The 20,739-nt window shown below is 41.0% G+C and overlaps 2 protein-coding genes across 4 annotated transcripts in view; both read left to right on the forward strand.

Annotated features, from left to right (window-relative positions):
* The window catches only part of tmem38a (transmembrane protein 38A), a 211,604-nt gene that overhangs the window by 14,153 nt on the left and 176,712 nt on the right, over positions 1-20,739 (forward strand). The window lies entirely within an intron of this gene.
* comp (cartilage oligomeric matrix protein) lies at positions 1,177-20,712 on the forward strand. 3 transcript variants are annotated; one of them, XM_089000310.1, is made up of 19 exons: positions 1,177-1,729; positions 3,862-3,935; positions 4,138-4,189; positions 5,941-6,089; positions 7,619-7,756; positions 8,158-8,235; positions 11,319-11,471; positions 12,124-12,228; positions 13,105-13,212; positions 13,415-13,574; positions 13,674-13,792; positions 14,697-14,749; positions 14,822-15,015; positions 15,082-15,260; positions 15,766-15,814; positions 17,465-17,661; positions 18,813-18,985; positions 19,061-19,200; positions 19,309-20,712. In XM_089000310.1, exons 1-19 carry the CDS (start codon positions 1,609-1,611, stop codon positions 19,365-19,367), a joined length of 2,301 nt encoding a protein of 766 aa, XP_088856436.1. In that variant the 5' UTR covers positions 1,177-1,608; the 3' UTR covers positions 19,368-20,712. The 3 variants fall into 3 exon arrangements, with proteins under 3 accessions (XP_088856436.1, XP_088856437.1, XP_088856438.1); XM_089000311.1 differs by lacking the exons at positions 7,619-7,756; positions 8,158-8,235 and having other exon boundaries at positions 1,178-1,729; XM_089000312.1 differs by lacking the exons at positions 7,619-7,756; positions 8,158-8,235; positions 11,319-11,471 and having other exon boundaries at positions 1,178-1,729.

Consider the following 20,739-nt stretch of genomic DNA (forward strand, 5'->3'; position numbering starts at 1 on the left):
CTTTTGTGTTTTGTTTCAGCAAAAACACACATCGACACTGGGAGATCGGGGTGATCAAGAGCAAAGGAATGTTACTGCCATCTGCTCAGTTCATTAGACAAATGCAAACTACACATGCGCGTGCACATACCCCCCCCCCCCCCCACACACACACACACACTCGAATGGACAAGATTATTTCATGTGTTCATCTCAACAATATGAGTAGTTTGCCTGCAAATTGGTGATCACAAAAAATGTGGACATTTTGATATAGAATTAATTCCAGATAAAGGACCACCAAGCTCATTCCATATTTCCAATACAGGAAAATCTATTGATTTATTGCATACCTGCAGGAATAATGTAATGAACATATCCCGCAGGGGATGACACAAACCCAATGAACTAAACAGAGAGACAAATACTTTCCAGTCAATCGTATAGAAAATGATAGAAATAAAGATAATGAAAGAAAATCTTTAGGACTACTGTAGATTCATTTTATCCATGAATTTATCAGGTGTGGTTTGTGTCACTCCAGGAAAAAAGACAGTCGTTCCCAAAATATTTGCATCCTTTGAAATAGCAAGATCTGAGTATACAGAGGTCGAAAAATAGTTTCACTTGTTTCACTGTGCTTGAGTAAACATACTATTCACTTTCATTTCTAATGAATGTCATACTGAATGACAGAGCAAAAGAGGAATCTGTATTAAACTTGTTGCTATTTTTGACACATCTCCTAACATTGTTGGATTATTTTGATTTATATCTTTATCTCCAATTGAGATAAATATATAAGTCAACCAGAGGGTACCATTAGCCAGGAAATAACTGATGACCTTTCTTAATGATGTCCACCTTTTCTTGAAAAGTCCGTCTTGAAAATGGTTTTAACAGTAAATCTCATTTAAAAATCTATTTCTTCTTCACCTTCAGCAATTGTGGGTTGTCAAAACAGCATTTAAATCAGCTCGCGACAGATACAGTGTGCTAGCTCGAGCCGGTATGTTACTAGCAGTTTGTCATCAGAGTAGTTTTTGCAAACTGATTGGCTAGTGACGAGCCAATTATAGTTTGGTACCCCTTTTGGGTTGCCAACTCGAAATCTGATTGGTTAGAGCAACAGTTTGATCGACGCATTTGATAGATTTCTGACACTGGTAACAAATGATGACTGAAATGTGATTGGTTAAATGCTGAAATACGAAAACAAACGTCTGCAAGCAGCGCAACAGGGGAAAGGTAATGAAAGGAACCTAAAAGACAATTTTGAATTATTTAATAAGAATTCATGGACAAAATATAATTAACATCAGTCCATGATTCAGATATATTTAGGCTAGCAGAGAAGGCTTTGCAGGCCTTGACTTTCCACCACTGCTCCAATATTACATCAACTTTTTAACATGACGTGTGTTGTGTATGAAAACCAGCGGAATCCCATGACTGTACTTGTCATTCCAGCAGAGGGGGTTGCATGAGCACTGCAATTGGGAATGACGGTCCCGGGAAGAGGAGGTGGATGTGTTATTTTTGTTTTTTTAAATGTATTTATTTTTTTGATGATGGAAGATGCACAAGGTATAAAAGCCAAAGCAGGGGGAAGAGATCGCGAGTTTCACCATGAAGCAGGTTTGCAGAATGATTCAAGAAGGCAGACAAGAGCGACACACACACCGCAGCATGTTTTGTTTTCTATTGCTGACCCATGTGCTCTGGATAGGACAAGTTACAGGACAGAGAGGTGAGAAAAGACTTTAAGAAGTGCTGGCTGGTTCTTTTGGCTTTTTGCACCATTAGACACATGAAGAAAAAAAATCACACTAATTAATATGGGACATCTTTATTTTATTTTTAGGAAAGTATAATTGGGGTGGGAATCAGTTATTGGGTCAAATGTGTATTAACTGTCCAGACAATATGTAGAATATAAGCACATTTTTACAGGTGTTGATGTAAGTTAACTTTCGGTGCCTGAACCTTGGGATGAAATTACAACCGTATGACCACATTGAACAAAGTTGTGGGGAAACAATAAGCCTTTTGTTGTGTCTCATTGAATAAGGGCACATTTATTGTCACTGCTTGCTGAATTTATTTTTCAAATTCTTTAGTTGTCAGAAAAATACAATATTGACGGAAATGGACCTTAATGCTTTTGACAATGTACAATAGGGAAATTCCAGTGTATTAATTTGACAATATGTGATGAACAGTGTCATTGTCAGTAAAAAAAAGGTTAAATTAATTCCTTCAAGTGTCCAGTGGCTTGTCACTGGGGCATTAGCCTCATACGTACACACCTACTGGTGCATAATTGATTGATATAGATTAATATAGCCCGGATAAATACAGAGGGTTGTGCCAGGAAGGGCATCCGACCTAAAAGCTTGGTCAAAACAAATGTAGCTGTCATGATCTGGTTGGCGACCAACGGGGGGCGCTGTCGGCCCCGCCTGCACCTGCACAGGTGCTGGTCGTCCCGATCAGATTGGCGACCAACGGGTAGCAACGTCAGCCCAGCCTGCAGCCTCGCAGGTGCTGGTCGTTTTAATCATTGACACTTAAAAGGACACCCGGCACGACCATGCGGTGTCGGTTCATTGTTTGCTTTGCTGCATGTTTGTTGCATGCTTTGTATGCATTGTGTATGCAGTCCATGTGTTTGTTTAACCTTGGCGGACTTTTACACTTGATTTTCTTTTGATACTTTGTATTTTTTCCGTTCAGATGATTTTGATGTTTTACATTTTGTTCCTGCTGACCTTTATTTTAATACAATTTGTCAAACAACCTCCTGCTCACTCCTGCCTGCTTTTTGGGATCCGCACCCGCCATCACCACCTCGCAAAACGTGACAGTGGCGACCCCTTGAAGGGAAAAGCCGAAAAGAAAAGAAGATAGTTTAATATAGATGGCTGGGCGGATAGATAAATAGATAGATAGCTTGCTATTTAGATATATAGCTCACTAGCTAGACGGCTCGCTAGCTAGCTAGATAGCTTGAGAGAGACAGTTAAACAGTCAGTCAGTCAGACAGACGGACGGACAGAGGGCCAGAGAGGGAGGGAGGGAGGGTTAGATAGATAGATAGATAGATAGATAGATATTGCAGTGTCCCTAAAGTTGTATTTGTTCAATAAATGAACAATAAATAAATAGAGTTACTGCTAACGAGAAGCGCTCATTTGCTGCTATTCACACATGCCGAGGTGAAGAAGTGGTTTGAGCTGTCCTTGGGGTCGGTGTACCAGTCTTAGCAGCTACCAATAGCTACAACAAATTGCGCTGTGAGATGAGCTTCATGACTTGCACATGCCTTCAGTTTTGTTGTCAGACAAAATATTATTTTTCTGTTGTTTGGAATTGTTTGGAAGCTAGTGTCGGTCTGTCATCTCCATTGCTTGTTTGCCACTGCCGCTTCAAGGGCTTGTTTGTGCTAATATAAAGCAAGAGAAAGAAATACAGCTACTTTCTGTAAACACAGCAAACCAACAGAGGACACAAGAAGAGAGGTTGTACATAAAATGGAGAAAACCTATTTTCCTGTTCACATCAGACAGCCAATTTTGATTGTCCTTTCAGGTCAATCTTCTGCTCCTTGCAGGATTAAAACCTTAAGAAAAAAAGCTTGCATCATGTCTGTGTCTGCAGAATCAATCACGCAACTGCCATCGTGGCATTACTGTCTGCTCTTTAAAATGTGGACACTGCGTAGGTGGTGCCTCTGGATTGTTAGCTATTAAGAGCCCGGATTGGGAATTCATGTGCACCTCACACGCACACACACATGTGCATGCGCATACACAAGCATAATTATTTTCTCATAAGTACATTCAACAGATTTAATCATGATTGTTGTTTTTTCAATTTTAGATGGTGAAATTATAAATCAAATGAAAATGTCCAACCTTGCCCTGTTGGAGATAAAAGAGCTTCTGAAGCAAATGGTAATGCACTGTTACACACATTTTAAAATTAACTTCAAACTCTATTCACTGAATGACAAGCAAATGTACTGACACATACGGTAGAAAACACCCAAGAATGATATCTTTAAACATTTGGAACTTTTGGTTTGAACTGACGAAAAAAGTTGCAGTCACCGTCACCTGCACAACAATTGCAAAACGGACTATTTGTATATTACAGATTCAAGAGATGGTTTTCCTCAAGAATACGGTGATCGAGTGCGATGCCTGTGGTGAGTAACTGTGATTAGTTTTAAAGGACAACCAACACCATTTTTGTTTCCTAACTGACATCTAAAAACGTTTTATAGCATCTAGAATAGACTAAACACGCAGGCTGATATTTTAGTCAAATGCAAAACACCCCAAAAAAATGAGTTTAAGTGTCCCAAAACTACTTCAAAATGACCCCGGAGATGCCGAGTTTCAGAAGGTCCCGCCCACTTGCTCGTGACATCACGCCAGGACGTCTTGCCTTGCTCTAGAATCAAAACAATGGCTTCAGATTCGGAGAAGATGCTTTCTTGTTACTCATCCAGTTATGAATATGATTCAAATCGTTCTGAAGAGGAAAGCATAAATGTTTGCAATCGATGAAAGAAGTCCTCCCATATCAATTCGAGCCGTCAGGACTCCAATGTAGTGTCCCAGAAAATGCAGATGGCGCCCAAGCGCTGTTGGAAATGGGCTGATTTGTCTGCTGGGTATTTGTGTCAACTAGTATCAAATAGCAGTTTTGGTGCAACACACAATGATTCACACACAAACACATTATTTATGTGTTTTCCTTCTAATTTTGCCATCAACACGGATCAACACGAAGTTTTCAGACCAAACAAAGTACTCAAAATGCATTGTGTGTCGCTTTCTCGGTCAGGGGCGTTCCAGACGTGACGTCACGTCAGGCATCGTCATCAACTCGAAAACAAGACTTCCTGAATATTCAGCGCGAGTCTTAAAACATAAAATATAGCTATATGTGGTGGAATCCTTGTAAAATACGCTCAGTAGAAGTGATTTGAAGTGATTTTACAAATTATGGACACAACTTGTCGGGAGCCTTCGGTTGTCCTTTAAATACACTCCAGCAAATTAAGGTTGCAGTCTCATAGAGGTCATAACTTGAAGGTCGCAAATGAATTTTCAATCAATTATCAGCATATGATCTTAGAAAGAGCAAAACTATATGACGATATAATTGTTATTATATCGATGCATATATCTAGCATTCCTGCATTTAGTAGTTTGTGGAGAATAATACAAAGTAAAATTTTTTTGAGAATATAGTAATATAGAGAAGTGTTATGTTCTGAGAATTGTGTTTTTTTCCAACTTTAATTTGTTTGAATATTACTTTTTTTTCCTATGTGAAAGCTGTATTAAAAATATTAACTCGTTCACTGCCAGACGTGCAAAAATGTGTCCACTCCAGTGCCAGGCTGTTTATAACTGTGACTTGAATTCCAGTACCCACAGATATATTGAGTTTTAGGACTACATAAACATTCAATACAGCTTTCGAAACCTTAGAGTATTTTCTTTCATCAGAAAAAAAATAATATGGGTCTGGAGTTATATGAGCTTGAAATGAGGGTGGCTGTCCAAAATACAATGCAAAACATACATTGATTTATATAGCGCTTTAACAACAGCTGAAGCTGGAACAAAGTCCTAACATGGAAAAAATGGAAATGCAGCCCCCTCGTGGAAGAGAAAAATCATCATTGCCAGAGGCCGTGGGCAGCGCTTTATCAGCACCCAAGCATGAAAATACAAATGAGTTAGCGTTGCAATGTTATCTACTATTTCAATTTATTTATCCCCCCCCAAAAAAAACAAGAGTATTTCTTACACCGTCAAATTGTTCACCTGTCAATGTTGTTGTGTGTTCTAAGTCCATCCTCTACTGAATATTTACCCCATGTTTTGTGAGGAGTGTTGATTTTGTGAATGGGGTTGATCACATGACCCTTTGACATGGCAGGGATGGGTAGTGGGGTGCCTCGCCATTCCTGTGTGCCCAACCCTTGCTTCCCCGGTGTAAAGTGTATGGAGACGCCTCACGGTCCAAATTGTGGCCCCTGTCCGGAAGGCATGGCGGGTAATGGCACCTACTGCACTGACGTGGATGAGGTATGCACGCTTGAGGATGTAAACATCAAACCATAAAATGTATCATGATCTTGACTTGACTCTCGGTAATCCCAAACTTGTTGGAAGTATTTTATGTATGGTAGACTGTAAAAGACAAACGTATATAAATACCTTGGTCCTCATACACCTGACCATCACACATGAAGAAAATGTAGAGTTGTCTCCAATTTGCAGGTATCGTAAATTAAATCATTCACTGCCAGACGTGTAAAAATGTGTCCACTCGAGTGCCAGGGTTTTTGTCATTGTCACTCGAATTCCAGGACCAACAGAACTTTGAGTTTTAGGACTCCATAAACATTCAATGCAGCGTAAGAAATTTTAAACTCTCTTCTTTAGCTAGCTATCTATTAGCTATCTAACTATTTAGCGAGCTATCTGGCTAGCTATCTATTAGCTAGCTAGCTAGCTTTCTATCTATTTGAGTTACTTCCAGGTTGAGTGAATACTGGCGCGTGTGGCTGCCGCTGCTCACCCACAGAAAAACTTATCCTGTGACTGTAAAGTGACCTTGAGAGTTTTGAAAGGCGCTTATAAATGAAATGTATTATTATTATTATTTCATCAGAAAAAAAGAGCTAATTGCTAAATTATATGGGTCTGAAGTCCCGCTCCGGCCTCCCTTTGTGGAGTTTGCATGTTCTCCCCGGGTCCGCGTGGGTTTTCTTCTGGTCCTCCGGTTTCCTCCCACATTCCAAAAAAATGCATGGCAGGCAGATTGAACACTCCAAATTGTCCCTAAGTGTGAGTGTGAGAGGGACTGTTGTTTGTCTGCGAGTGCCCTGTGATTGGCTGGCAACCAATTCAGGGTGTCCACCGCCTCATGCCCGAAGACAGCTGGGATAGGCTCCAGCACCACCCATGACCCTAATGAGGAATAAGCGGTAGGGAAAATGGATGAAGGTACGTATATGATCTTGAAATGAAAGTGGCTGTTGAAATACAATGCAATACATACATATTTGTTTATATAGTGCTTTAACAACAGCTGAAGTTGGAACAAAGCGCTAACATTGAAAAAAAGGGAAATGCTACCCCTTGTGGAAGGGGAAAAAAACATTGCCAGAGGTCTGGCCAGCGATTTATCGGCACCCAAGCAAGGAAAAACAAAACCCGAACTAATTTGGGAATGGCGCTCCACGTCATATTTTCAATTCCCAAATAAATTCGTGAATGGCAGTAAATGAGTAAACATTTCAATTTTAAGACATCTGTCAAGACTTTGAAGATGTTTCCATGCGTCTGTGGGATTTTTTTTATTCCTTTGGTGGTGTACGGTGCTGATACCCACCTACAGCACATCTTCACTCACCCACCTTCAATTCAGTCAAAATGGTTACCAACTTCATTTATATAGCCTGTCCAGATCTAATCTTCAAAATGCACCATATCTGCTCAAAATCCACAGCTACCTATCATGTGGGTTAGGAAACGGCAATTAAGTGCTCAAGATAGCCATCTTTTCAATTGTCTTGAAATATTTACAACTGTATAACTGTCACCTACAGTGCTCTGTGATACCGTGCCACAGGGGTGTACGGTGCATCAATACTTCACCGGGGTTCCGCTGTGGTCCGTGTCCATCAGGATACAGTGGACCTCAGGTACATGGCGTTGGCATCTCTTACGCCACTGCCAACAAGCAGGTAAACGCCATTGCCACATAGTGTATTCATCAGATTGTGGTTTGATGATTATTTGTAGGCAATCAAGTAAGAAATTACGGGAAAGTATCACTTCTAACAACTTGAGTATGTCTGAGTATGCCTTAAATTTTTTCTTGGATGTACTAATTCTTTTCGAAAAGAGCATTACCATAAATTAGAATAGTGTACAAAAGTTCATCCATATATTGTAGTACATAACAGGGCACAGGGACCTCTGTGTTAGTCTACTCGACACACAGAGTATAGTTAGTCTGCAATCACATTCACAACAGCAAAACAGTCAATATAATCCCAATGACTTTGTGATCGTTTTGAGATAAGGATCTGTGTAAAATCTTCGGAAATATTTTTCGCTGTGTTTTTTTTTTTGTCTTACAAAGGTCTGCAAGGACATTGATGAGTGTGACATCCACCCTAATGGCGGCTGTGTGGAGAATTCTATCTGTATGAATACTCCAGTAAGTATGGATTCTTTAAAACCTACTATGTCAGGTGATGTCATCATTGAAGCGCCTATGCTGAATCCAGACTGTACGCCTTAATATTGTCATCAGGATCAAAATCAGATTAATCTTTCTTGGCTTAGTATGTAGAAAAAACAAGGAATTTGTCTTCGGTAGAACACTACACTAGTATGATCATTATAAGGACATGAAAAATAACTAAGGAAACACATTCCATAAGTGTACCATTGTGCGGTGGTACCATTCAATGATTGCTGCGAGACAACGTGCGAAAAACCAAGCAGAGTTCAAGTCATCAGTGGTCCAATAAAATACGATAAAGGTCGTACAGTTTATGCAGAAACTCATTGAACTGTTTTAAAGTGACCAGGAGCAGTATTTGTAGTGCAACAAGGGTGCAATTATGCAGATGTCCTCTAGCAGGCATGGGCCGCGGGCCACATACGGCCCGTTAGGCTTTTTAATCCGGCCCGCCGAACTTGCCCAAATTATAGTACAAACAGTGTCTAAAACTCATGACAAAAAGTTAGCAAACAACAGGGCAGATAACTGAAAAGTTGCCTGACCCATTTTTCACAACTTGAAGCACAATGAGAAAACTAATCACATTAAAAAACATTGTAACAAAGTATAAAGTTTTTTTCTAAAATCAAGAATGCACTAACTACAAATGCTACCTTGCTTAATTTACGGTAAATGTGCATGGCTGTAGATTTTGCTGCAGTAGTCGATTGTCACGGTTTAATGTAAATTTACGTTTTTTAGCGTCACATATGTTGTTAGCTTCTTTTGAATCTTTCTTCTGGTCTGAGGTTCTGTGCATCTATTTTGGAAAAAGACATGCTATTGCACGACTTTATAACGCTTGCGAAAGTCCGGAAGAAAGAAGCAGGCTTCTGATTGGCTGCCGTCCCGAGTATGCAAATTTCAACTGCAGGTAGTCTATGTTTGTGTGCTCGGCGACGGTACACGTGTATTGTTTGCGCGTGAAGGCGAGGGCGTCAGTGAGGAGTTTGTTGAGCGCGGTCAGGACAAACCATCTATGATTTGGCGGAATTTAACACAAGTAGGTATTATTGAGCTTGAATATTTCGTTGTGTAATAATATGTTTTGAATGTTGAAAGTGATTCCATTTTTCAATAAATGTTGATTTCTTTAACTTTGCCCCTTCGATGGAAACTTATTAAAAACAGACGCAATCTTGATAAATCACAGTGCATATGTTATTTTAATCTATTTCCATTTCCTCCTCCAAGTATCTGCAAAATAGTATGTAAACGCCATATTCCTTGAGACAAATTTATTAACTGATCAGGGATATTTTTCACATTTGAAAGACAGTTAATAAATTGGGTTGTAGTGTTCTTACTGTGCTATGAGGTTTGTACATACTACATTTAAAGGACAACCGGCACCATTTTTTTTGTTTCCCACTGACATCAGAAAAACGTTTTATAGCATCTAAAATACCCAAATCAGGCAGGCTGATATTTTTAGTTAAATGAAAAACACCAATAAAAATGACTTCAAATGAATCCGGAAATGGTCAGTTTCAGAAGGACCCACCCCCCTGTTCGTGACGTCACGCTAAGACGTCTTGCCTTTGATCGAGAATCAAAACAATGGCTTCAGATTCGGAGAAGATGTTTTCTTGTTACTCATCCAGTTATGAATATGATTCAAATAGTTGTAAAGAGGAAAGCATAAATGTTTGCAATTGATTCAAGGAGTCCTCCCATATCAATTCGAGCCGTCAAAGACAGAAATGTAGCACCCAGAAAAAGCAGAAGATTGCGCCCAAGCTCCGTTGGAAATGGGCTGTTTTTTCTGCTGGGAATTTGTGTCAGCGAATATCGAATAGTTGTCTTGGTGCAACACACAACGATTCAGCATGGCGTTATTTATGTTTTCCTTCTAATTTCACCATCAACAGGGATCAACACGAAGTTTTCAGACCAAACGAAGTACCCAAAATGCATTGTATGTCGCTTTCTCGGTCAGGGGCGGTCCAAACGTTACGTCACATGGGGATCGTCATCACCTCGAAAACAAGACTTCATGAATATTCAGCGCAAGTCTTAAAACGTGAACTATAGCTATATGCTGTGGAATCTTTGTAAAATACGCTCAGTCGAAGTCATTTGAAGTGATTTTATAAATTATGGACATAACTTGTTCAGAGTATTTCCGGCCCAAACACTCCCTCCAAATGCTCCTGGCCCGGCCCCTCTGTCAAATTTTAGAACCCAATGCGGCCCGCGAGTCAAAAAGTTTGCCCACCCCTGTCCTAGAGCGACTTAAAGTGGCTGGTGCTGTAGAATATATTGGTCAGTAACAGTGGTTCAAGTGAGTAAAGAGCTCGAGCTACAATGATTATAACGGGATGCTGTTCCACAGGGTTGTGCAAAATGCAAAGAGCAACTATACAGTTAAATTTGGACTGTTTATAGCAGACATGGGCAAACTACGGCTCGCGGGCCACATACGGCCCGTTAGGCTTTTTAATTTGGCCCGCCGAATTTGTCCAAATTATAGTAAAAACAGTGTCAGAAACTCATGACAAAAAAATTTGCGGACACCAGGGCAGACAAACTAGAGGTTTGCACACACTACATTTAATGCTCTAGTATATCCGGCCCAAACACTCCCTCCAAATGCTCCTGGCCTGGCCGGCCCCTCTGTCAAATTTTAGAACCCATTGTGACTCGCGAGTCAAAAAGTTTGCCCACCCCTGGTTTAGAGAGTTAATGGCTAGAGAGAAGAAGCTGTTTAAGTGACTGCTGGATTTGGTGTGCGTGGATCAGTAGCGCCTGTGCGCAGGGTTCGTTAGGATTTTCTGTGCTCCGTTAGGTCCGTTAGGATTTTCTGTGCTCTTCATCCAGATCAAAGATGTATCTGGCTGAGAATGTACAGAATACAGAACAAAAAACATGAGGGGCCCTCAATGGACGTGAACGGTGACGTTCAGATGTGGATGAAGTTGCATAAGTACCAGTGGAAGTCCCAGATACAAAAGTACACACAGTTTGCTGCTGTTAAGGTGATTAAGACTAATGGCTGATGCTTCATCTATCAGGGATCCTTCAGATGTGGCCCTTGTAGGAGGGGTTACGTGGGTGACCAGCGACGAGGTTGCAGGCCTGAGAGAGCGTGTGGTAACGACCAGCCGAGCCCTTGTCACGCCAGCGCAGAGTGCGCCATCCATCGAGATGGCAAGATTGAGTGTCAAGTAATGAAATTCCACCTTCTTCTTTTGACACAACACTGTGAATCAGATTTACACTCAGCCGATGCCCTCGCCTCACTCTCCATTAGATACACTGAAGTCAATAAGATGCAGTACAAGAGCTATATTATAGAGTATTAATTTAAACTCATTCACTGCCATTCACGAATTTATTCGAGAACTGAAAATATGACGTATAGCACCATTCCCGAATTTGTTCGGGTTGTTTTTTCATGCTTGGGTGCCGATAAAGCTCTAGCTATGGCCTCTGGCAATGTTTTTTTCCCTTCGATTTCCCTTTTGTTCAATGTTAGCACTTTATTCCAACTTCAGCTGTTGTTAAAGCGCTATATAAACCAATGTGTATGTATTGCATTGTATTTTGGACATCCGCCCTCATTTCAAGCTCATACAACTCCAAATCCAAATAATTTAGGAATTAAGTATTCTATGGTCTATGGTTTCTAACACTGTGTGAAAATAACACCACAAAAATATACAGGATATTTAGTACTACTAAATTAAAACCTCTGTAATTGTCTCAAGGCAGAAATGTTGAAACAACTCGATTTGGCATGGCTTGACATAAAGCCATGATCTTGCTACAGGTCATTGAAAACAGTGTGTTCTAATAAAAGGCTCGACATACTTTCAGTGTGGAATTGGATGGGCTGGCAATGGTTTCCTGTGTGGACCTGACATCGATATTGATAGTTTCCCAGATGAGAAGTTGGACTGCGCAGAGAGGAACTGTGCCAAGGTGAGTCACAGGCAGGAGGAAATGAATAATATGGGGGTAGGGTTACATTCCCGAGATGCACTGAGAGGTACTCAATGTTATGTTCGGTGGAATCCCGCTTTCCAAAGAACCAGGCCAGATTGGCCATAATTGGCATCAAATAAAAGATTGAAGTGCACTGAAAAAAATACACACACACACACACACACACGCACGCACACACACACACACACACACACACACACACACACACACACACACACACACACACACACACACACACACGCACGCACGCACGCACACACACACACACACACACACACACACACACACACACACACACACACACACACGTGCGCAATATACAATGTATCCTAATTTATAGAGCAGTTCACATAATAGTCAACACAAAGCAAAATAAACACAAAAGGAACATGAAAAAATGGACAGTTGTGCAATCTTAGACTTTCCCCATGTACACTATGATGTTTGAGTGCAAGACAAACACTTTATTACATGAAGCAGTTCCAGAAGAAAGAGGAAAGGATGAAAGCCTCCTTTTCACCAGTAGATCAGCGACGTCATGGTGGAAATGTGCATGTCTGCTACAAGCTAAATGTTGAAAGCAAACATGAAGCTCTTGCATCCATTGATGAAAAGAGATTGTCTCACGTGGGACTGTCTCACGTCTCCTGTCCCACATAAATCTGCTTCAATTCCAAGCTGCGACAGTTCCACATTACGCATTGGCGCACGGCGCTGACGCTCCTTCTCATCGAACTGCGATTCTGCAGTGCACTCAATTTAGCAGACGTTCAAACAACATGTCAAGCAAATCAATTCAAACTTGACACAAATAATGTACCTTTCAGCTTACTCGAACTTGTCCCTCAACAGGACAATTGTCTCACAGTTCCCAACTCAGGTCAAGAGGATGCTGATCGTGATGGAATTGGAGATGCCTGTGATGACGATGCAGATGGTGATGGGATCCCCAACACACAGGTTTTTTTACACACAGACATGCACACTTATCTATCTATACACGCCACCCCCCCCACCACACACACACACACATATTTTTACCCCTAATCTAATTATTTTGCAACATTTTGCGTTTTTATAACAGTACAAGCGAGTCATTTACCAATTATGGTCCTTTGCCCATGAGTCAAGACCTTGGAAATCAACAAATGTTTGCCAACAGGACAACTGTGTGCTTGTGCCCAATGTGGATCAAAGAAACATTGATGAAGACGACTTTGGCGATGCTTGCGATAATTGTCGTGCTGTCAAAAACAATGACCAAAAGGACACTGATGTGGACAAATTTGGAGATGAATGTGATGAAGATATCGATGGGGACGGTTAGTATGTTTCATGTTGAACTCCGAAGACTTGTGCTTGCAAAGATATTGTCACATTGTTAAAGGATCTGGGACCATATCATGCTGAATTTTTCTCAGGAATCCCAAATTACCTGGATAACTGCAAAAGAGTTCCCAATGCTGACCAGATAGATCGTGATCGAGACAACGTTGGAGATGCCTGTGACAGTTGTCCGTATGTTCCCAACCCAGATCAGGTCAGATAGCTCTTGAACATCTATTAAAACCTGTTCATCTGTCTGTTCAACTGGTGTATATTTGTGTATACATTGTAGATTCAGATATCTTGGCATGAGGGCATTTTAGGCTAGGCTCTGGAACAGTGGTTCTTTATCTTGTTGGAGGCACCGAACCCCACCCGTTTCATATGCTCATTCACCAAACCCTTCTTCCAATGACTGTGCCTACTAACTGCAGACTAGACTGAGGGGTGGACCTCTGTGACGGAGGATATACCGAACCCCTGAGACCGACTCACAGCTTTCTTCTTCCAGATCTGGCACAGCCTGTAAGAGGCTGTGCCTGGTGGTTTGGCTTGAACAAGACACTCAATGATAAATGGCGACTTCTCCCAAATACGAGGGAATCTGTCAGAATACTTTAAGAATGAAGACTTTTGTGTTCACTCTTGACCACTTTTGTAGACTCATGAGTGCTCACAGATACAAAAAATCTAATACAATTCGTACTTTTGTCTGTGTAGCCTCTCAGTCGTACAGGATTGTTCCATCAAGTAAAATGTTTCAGACAGAACAAAAGAGCTAATCAGATTGGCTTCAGGGAGTAGTCTACTGCTCCCCCAACCTCAGAGTAGGGACCTACCATAGCAGAGGTCTGGCACTGCCACGTCTGTACATTAGGGATAGATATAGGGCAAGAGTTACCAGCACAACTTTAGTTCGCTCTTTAGATGAGGAGCGAAACGTCCGACACATTCAAAGTACGGATGACGGATGAAGAAACCTTTTTCTCAATTCGTACTTTTCATACAGAAAATTTAAATGGCTAGATAGAAACCCATGAGAGCGTTTGAACTTCCATGACTAGCTGCCCTAAACAGCGTTTTGTGTTGTGAACCTGAAACCACCTCTTGCTTCCCAGTCGGATGCGGATAACGATCTGATCGGAGATCCTTGCGATACTAACAAAGACAGGTACAGTCAGATCAAACGACACGTAACGTGACCAACATCATGCACGGGCCAATCAAAGACGATTTCCTGCAGCGATGGTGACGGTCACCAAGACTCTCGAGACAACTGCCCAGCTGTCATCAACAGCTCCCAGCTAGATACCGACAAAGACGGCAAAGGAGATGAGTGTGATGATGACGATGACAACGATGGCATTCCGGACCTTCTGCCACCAGGCCCTGATAATTGCCGTTTAATCCAAAACCCCCTGCAAGAGGATTTTGACGGTAGGGATTGCCGCAGATGAATAAATACTTCACATTTACATCTGTTTCCATGTTCCATGCTTCCAGGCAATGGCATTGGCAATGTGTGTGAGAAAGATTTTGACAACGACACCATCGTTGACACCATTGACGTTTGTCCTGAAAATGCCGAAGTCACGCTCACTGACTTCAGGGAGTATCAGACTGTGGTTTTAGATCCGGAGGGTGATGCTCAGATTGACCCTAACTGGGTGGTACTGGATCAGGTCAATTTCATATCATTTCATACACATTGTTCACTATTTTGGAGCATGCAATACCATCCAAGAATTAAGATAATTCCATCGTCTTCTTCTTTTCCTTTCACCTTCCCGATGCTCCCCATCTTTAAAACCCGCCTCAAAACTCACTTGTACTCTTTGGAATTCCACTCAGCATGATTGCGACTTGATCTTCGTTTTACTCCTTGGTGCTTTCTATTTACTTTGACTGCTTTATTTCCTGTATATGATACCTGTCCATGTTAAGCACATTATCAGCTGTTATTAAAGCGCTATATAAATCAATATGTGTTGTATTGTATTGTATTGAATGAAATGAGCGTCAGATGTACAGCTCATTCTTCATGGCATAGTTCTGAGGCATTACAGTTTTTCCGCTAAATGTTCTACTGAAATATGACACCGTTTCATTCCAACTTGCTTTCAATCACGAAGTGCTGGAAATCCAACAATGTACTCAATTGATTATTTTTCTTCAATGACTGTGCAGGGCAGAGAGATTGTCCAGACAATGAATAGTGATCCTGGGTTGGCCGTTGGTAAGATATTTTATTTATTTTTTGTCTCGTAAGTGGTCGATATGGGTCATTGGACAGAAAGATAGACTTTCTATGTAATTCTATCTTCTGCATCCCTTTTTAACACCAAATGCCTCCATACGTCTGTGTAAGCTCTCAGTCGTACAGGAGTGGTCCATCGATGAAAAGGTTTCTTCAGCCGTCATCTGTACTTCTTTGAAGGTGTCGGACGTTTCGCTTCTTATCCAAGAAACTTCGTCAGCAAACTAAAGTCTTACTGGTAGTTTAGGCCCTATATGTATATCCCGACTGTCCAAAAATGGCGGTGCTGGACTCTGCTATGATAGGTCCCTGCTCTCAGGTTGGGGGGAGCAGAGGACCACTCCCTGTGGCCCCACTGATTGTTCCTATTGTTCTGACTAACTACTGGCCTGATTGCCCCACTTCCACCGGTATAACCTCATCATTATTACTAATCCTATGTTGCCTAAGCAGGCTATTGTATGAACGATCCAAATTGAACCTCACCCCACCATATTTGTTTAATGAAGGATTTAGTTGTTTTATGAAAATCGCTTCTTTTACTCTGCTCTCCCCAAACTGAGAGCAGGGACCTATCATAGCAGGGTCTGGCACCGCCATGTCTGGACAGTAGGGATATATATATATATATATATATATATATATATATATATATATATATATATATATATATATATATATATATATATATATATATATATATATATATATATATGGCCTAAACTACCAGTAAGACTTTAGTTTGCTGACGAAGTTTCTTGGATAAGAAGCGAAACGTCTGACACCTTCAAAGAAGTACAGATGACGGCTGAAGAAACGTTTTCACCAAATGCCTCCATGGTGTCCCTCACCACATCTATCAACTTTCTCTTTGTGTTTAATCGAGATTTCTTGCCTGACAACTTTATCCTCATCATCTTTCCATCAATGTAGTCACTACATTTTCTCTGGAGGTGCCTAAACTATCAAAATCTGCTCTCGAACTTTGTCTTCCTAGAAAAAAAGGAAAAAAACTAAGCTTTGCTGGAAGGAGGAAGGTGCTGAGAGTTAATCACTGATGCAGTCCTACCTCCAACTTAAACTTGTCACGCCTTTAGCAAACTTCACTGCTGTTCTACTAATTTCTTGTTCTGTGCCATATTTCTGTCTCTTCAGACTTCCACATGCAGTATCAGTTCTTCTCTTGAGTCCCCTGTGGCTTTATCTTGATCTCAAAAGATGTAGTGTAGCTCCTTCCGTGGGATTTTATCATCAATTGAAATGAAAGAATCAATTTGGGCTTGAATTAAATATTTGGATTGACTTTTGCATTTGTGGGGCAAAAAGCTGCGATCCACTGTCATAAAATTTTAGAACTTGCACATCTGGGTTCAGTCGCATACCATCACTCATACTTTCTATTGAGAAACGTCGAAGACCATAAAGAATAATGATATCTTTTTTGAAAAGACCTATACTGTAAAATATTCTTGGGTGAGATATTGATATGTGATGAATACACGTGTAAATTTCCCCATTGTGGGACTTTTAAAGGTTTTCTGATTCTGATCTCTCCCTCATTGCACATTTTAAACAATATGTCAGAGGAGTCAACGCTCGAATGGTAAAGAAGTACCTTTTCCTTCCCAGGCTACACTGCTTTCAGTGGTGTCGATTTCGAAGGGACATTTCATGTCAACACGGTGACAGACGACGACTATGCGGGATTCATATTCGGGTACCAGGATAGCTCCAGTTTCTATGTGGTGATGTGGAAGCAGGTGGAGCAGATCTACTGGCAGGCCAACCCATTCAGAGCTGTGGCAGAACCCGGTATCCAACTGAAGGTAGTAATCAGCGGGACTACTCAAAGTTAATAGTTTATACACTATATCGCCAGACATCGGATTTAACTGGGTGGGCCGACATCACATTAAATGCATTAACTCATTCACTGCCAGATGTGCAAGAATGAGTCCACTCCAGTGCAAGGGTTTTTTTCATTGTCACTCGAATTCCGGGACCAACAGAATATGATTCAATGCAGCATAAGAAACCTTAGACTATCTTCTTTCATCAGAAAAAAAAGTTATTTCCTGAATTATATGCATCCGGAGTTATATGAGCGTGAAATGAGGGTGGATGTCCAAAATACAATGGTATACATACATATTGGCAGTGTCTGAAACTCATAACAAAAAGTTAGCAGACACCAGGGCAGACAACTCTGAAAAGTTGCCTGCCCCATTTTTCACAACTTGAAACACAATAGACGACTATCGATGAGAAGGTTTCTTCAGCCGTCATCTGAAGAAACCTTCTCATCGATGGACCACTCCTGTACGACTGAGAGCTTACACAGACGAAATAAGATGACTAATCGCAAAAAATAAACCAAACATTATTGCCAAACAAACTTTCGTTTGCCAATTTGCATACTCTGCACGACAGCCAATCAGAAGCCTGTTTCGTGCTTCGGATTATACCATGACTGTAAAGTGTACTTGAGAGTTTTGAAATCCGCTTAGAAAGAGGAGTCCATGTGGTTTGTAGCAGTTTGCTTGCAGCTTTTGCTTTATTGAATAAAACAAACGTTTGATTTGAAAAAAAATATTTTTTTTCTTGAAGAAGTCGTCGGCCACCCGGGTGGCCGAGACGTTTTGAAAGTTATACGCCCCGGGCCTCCGGGGAGACGTTATTTCAAACACTGATATTGGTTTCTATATCGCTTTAACAACAGCTGAAGCTGGAACAAAGCGCTAACATGGAAAAAAGCGAAATGCTGCTGCCTTGTGGAAGGGAAAAAAACATTTTCAGATGCCATGGCCAGCGCTTTATCTACACCCAAGCAAGAAAAAACTAAACCCAAACAAATTCGGGAATGGCGCTCTACATCCTATTTTCAATTCATTAATAAATTTGTGAGTGACAGTGAATGAGTTAATAAGATACTCAGGGCTGAGATGATGCACTCATGTTTATTTGTGGATTTGGAAAGGCTGTCAAGTCCAACACAGGACCTGGCGAGAACCTGAGGAATTCCCTGTGGCACACCGGCGACACGAGCGACCAGGTGAAACTGCTGTGGAAAGATGCTCGCAATGTTGGCTGGAAGGACAAGACATCTTATCGCTGGTTCCTCCAGCACAGACCCGCTGATGGATACATCAGGTTAGAGCGCTCGTGATTCTACATGCCACTTTTTCCTCACATAAAATAGTTTTTTTTGGCTCTTTTCGGGTACAGGGTTCGCTTCTATGAGGGTCCTCAGTTGGTGGCAGACACAGGTGTCATTATAGATGCCACCATGAGGGGAGGTCGACTTGGAGTTTTTTGCTTCTCCCAGGAGAACATCATCTGGGCCAACCTGCGTTACCGTTGCAACGGTGAGCAACCCCGCTTTTACTCCCAAGTGTGACTGTGAATTGTTTGAGGTTTGGTGAACAGACAAGATAGTGTCCACGCAGCAATGAAATGGGTATTTCTGTCTCCAGACACTTTACCAGAGGACTTCGATACCTATCGTGCGCAGCATGTTCAGCTGGTGGCCTGAAGGAAATGACCCACAAGTATGGCAATTATTTGTTCAAAGTTCCAATATGGTCACTATACATCTATCAAAGGCACAAAGGGATGTCCTTATACTGTATATTTTTTTTAAACAAGAGTTGAGTGCTTTAACATATACATGCTGTAGAGTACATACTTATCCATTTGCATTTGATAAAATGTTTTATTTTGTGACAACTGGTTTAATTTCTGGATAAATGTTTGACTGTACACTTCTTGCCAAAATTCGTAGCGTTAATTCAAATTGGACAATTCACTCACATGGACCACACTTTTAAGTACAGTCCATGTTTAATACTTTGTATGTCACCCTTAAAATGGAAAATAATATACAGTGATACCTCGGTTTACGAACGTTAAATTTATGAAAATTTTACCTTGGCATATGAACTATTTTTCGGGATACACACGGAGCTGCCACAATGAGTGATGTGAGCCCGTTCTCATAAAAGAAAATGGCAGCCAGCCAGCAGCCTCTATTCCCCACCCCCAGTCGCCGGTTAAAGCCACATGATTGGTCAAGAACGCAGAAGTGGGGGCGGGGTTTAGAGACAGAGATAGAGTGAAGCCATCAAGTGAGGGGAGATGGTTCAAACATTAAAGAGACAGGCAGACAACAGAGAGAGAGAGTAACAAAATGGATAGAAAACAGTGATATTTGGACTTGTTTCAACTTTGATAGTTCAAAGGCAGAGTGTAGACTGCAAGGTTAAAATTCCCATCAATCAGGCTCCACAAATAACCCGCACTAGCCATCAGTTGAATTTGAAATGTATAGACAAGCAAGGGAACCAGCTATTAATGATGTTTCTAGTGTGTCTGCTTGCATCTGTTGCAATATCACAACTTCCAAGATGTACAACCCAGAGGTCCTTGAGACACTTTATGCAAAAAGCTATCCATTTCATCAAGCCATTAATGACAATCACAAAGGTAAATAAAACAACTTTACTATACAGTACAGTTTCTCTAATTATAATATCATAGCACATTTATTATACATAAAATAAGGTATACTTTGTGTAGTTTTAAGGCGTAGAAAATTGTTTTATGAGGACCTGGGAACGGAATGTTCTCATTTTAATAGTTTCCTATGGGAAATTAATTTTTGGGATACACACTTTTCGCCTTACACACTGTCTGGGAACCAATTAAGTTCGTAAGCCAAGGTATCACTTACTGTATGGTGGCGGGCACTAGGACCACGCGTCTCACCCAGCAGGTATCCAGCAGGGGGTGTGTTTAAGTTAAGAATGTTTTACTGCATTTTCCAATGTTTTGTTTAGATCTACTTGTGAGCATTTGGAATAAAGATGTGTCTATAGTCAGTCGTGTGTGCTCCTTCCTCTATTGCT

This window comes from Hippocampus bargibanti, linkage group LG07 (genome assembly GCF_051943395.1).
Source record: "Hippocampus bargibanti isolate YZ-2025 linkage group LG07, ASM5194339v1, whole genome shotgun sequence".
Taxonomy (NCBI): domain Eukaryota; kingdom Metazoa; phylum Chordata; class Actinopteri; order Syngnathiformes; family Syngnathidae; genus Hippocampus; species Hippocampus bargibanti.

Coding starts and splice junctions, on each gene's coding strand:
- comp (XM_089000310.1), top strand. CDS start 1,609: ATGAAGCAGGTTTGCAGAATGATTCAAGAAGGCAGACAAGAGCGACAC. Junction 11,472..12,123: donor ATGGCAAGATTGAGTGTCAA/GTAATGAAATTC, acceptor ACATACTTTCAG/TGTGGAATTGGATGGGCTGG. Junction 14,750..14,821: donor TGCGATACTAACAAAGACAG/GTACAGTCAGAT, acceptor GATTTCCTGCAG/CGATGGTGACGGTCACCAAG.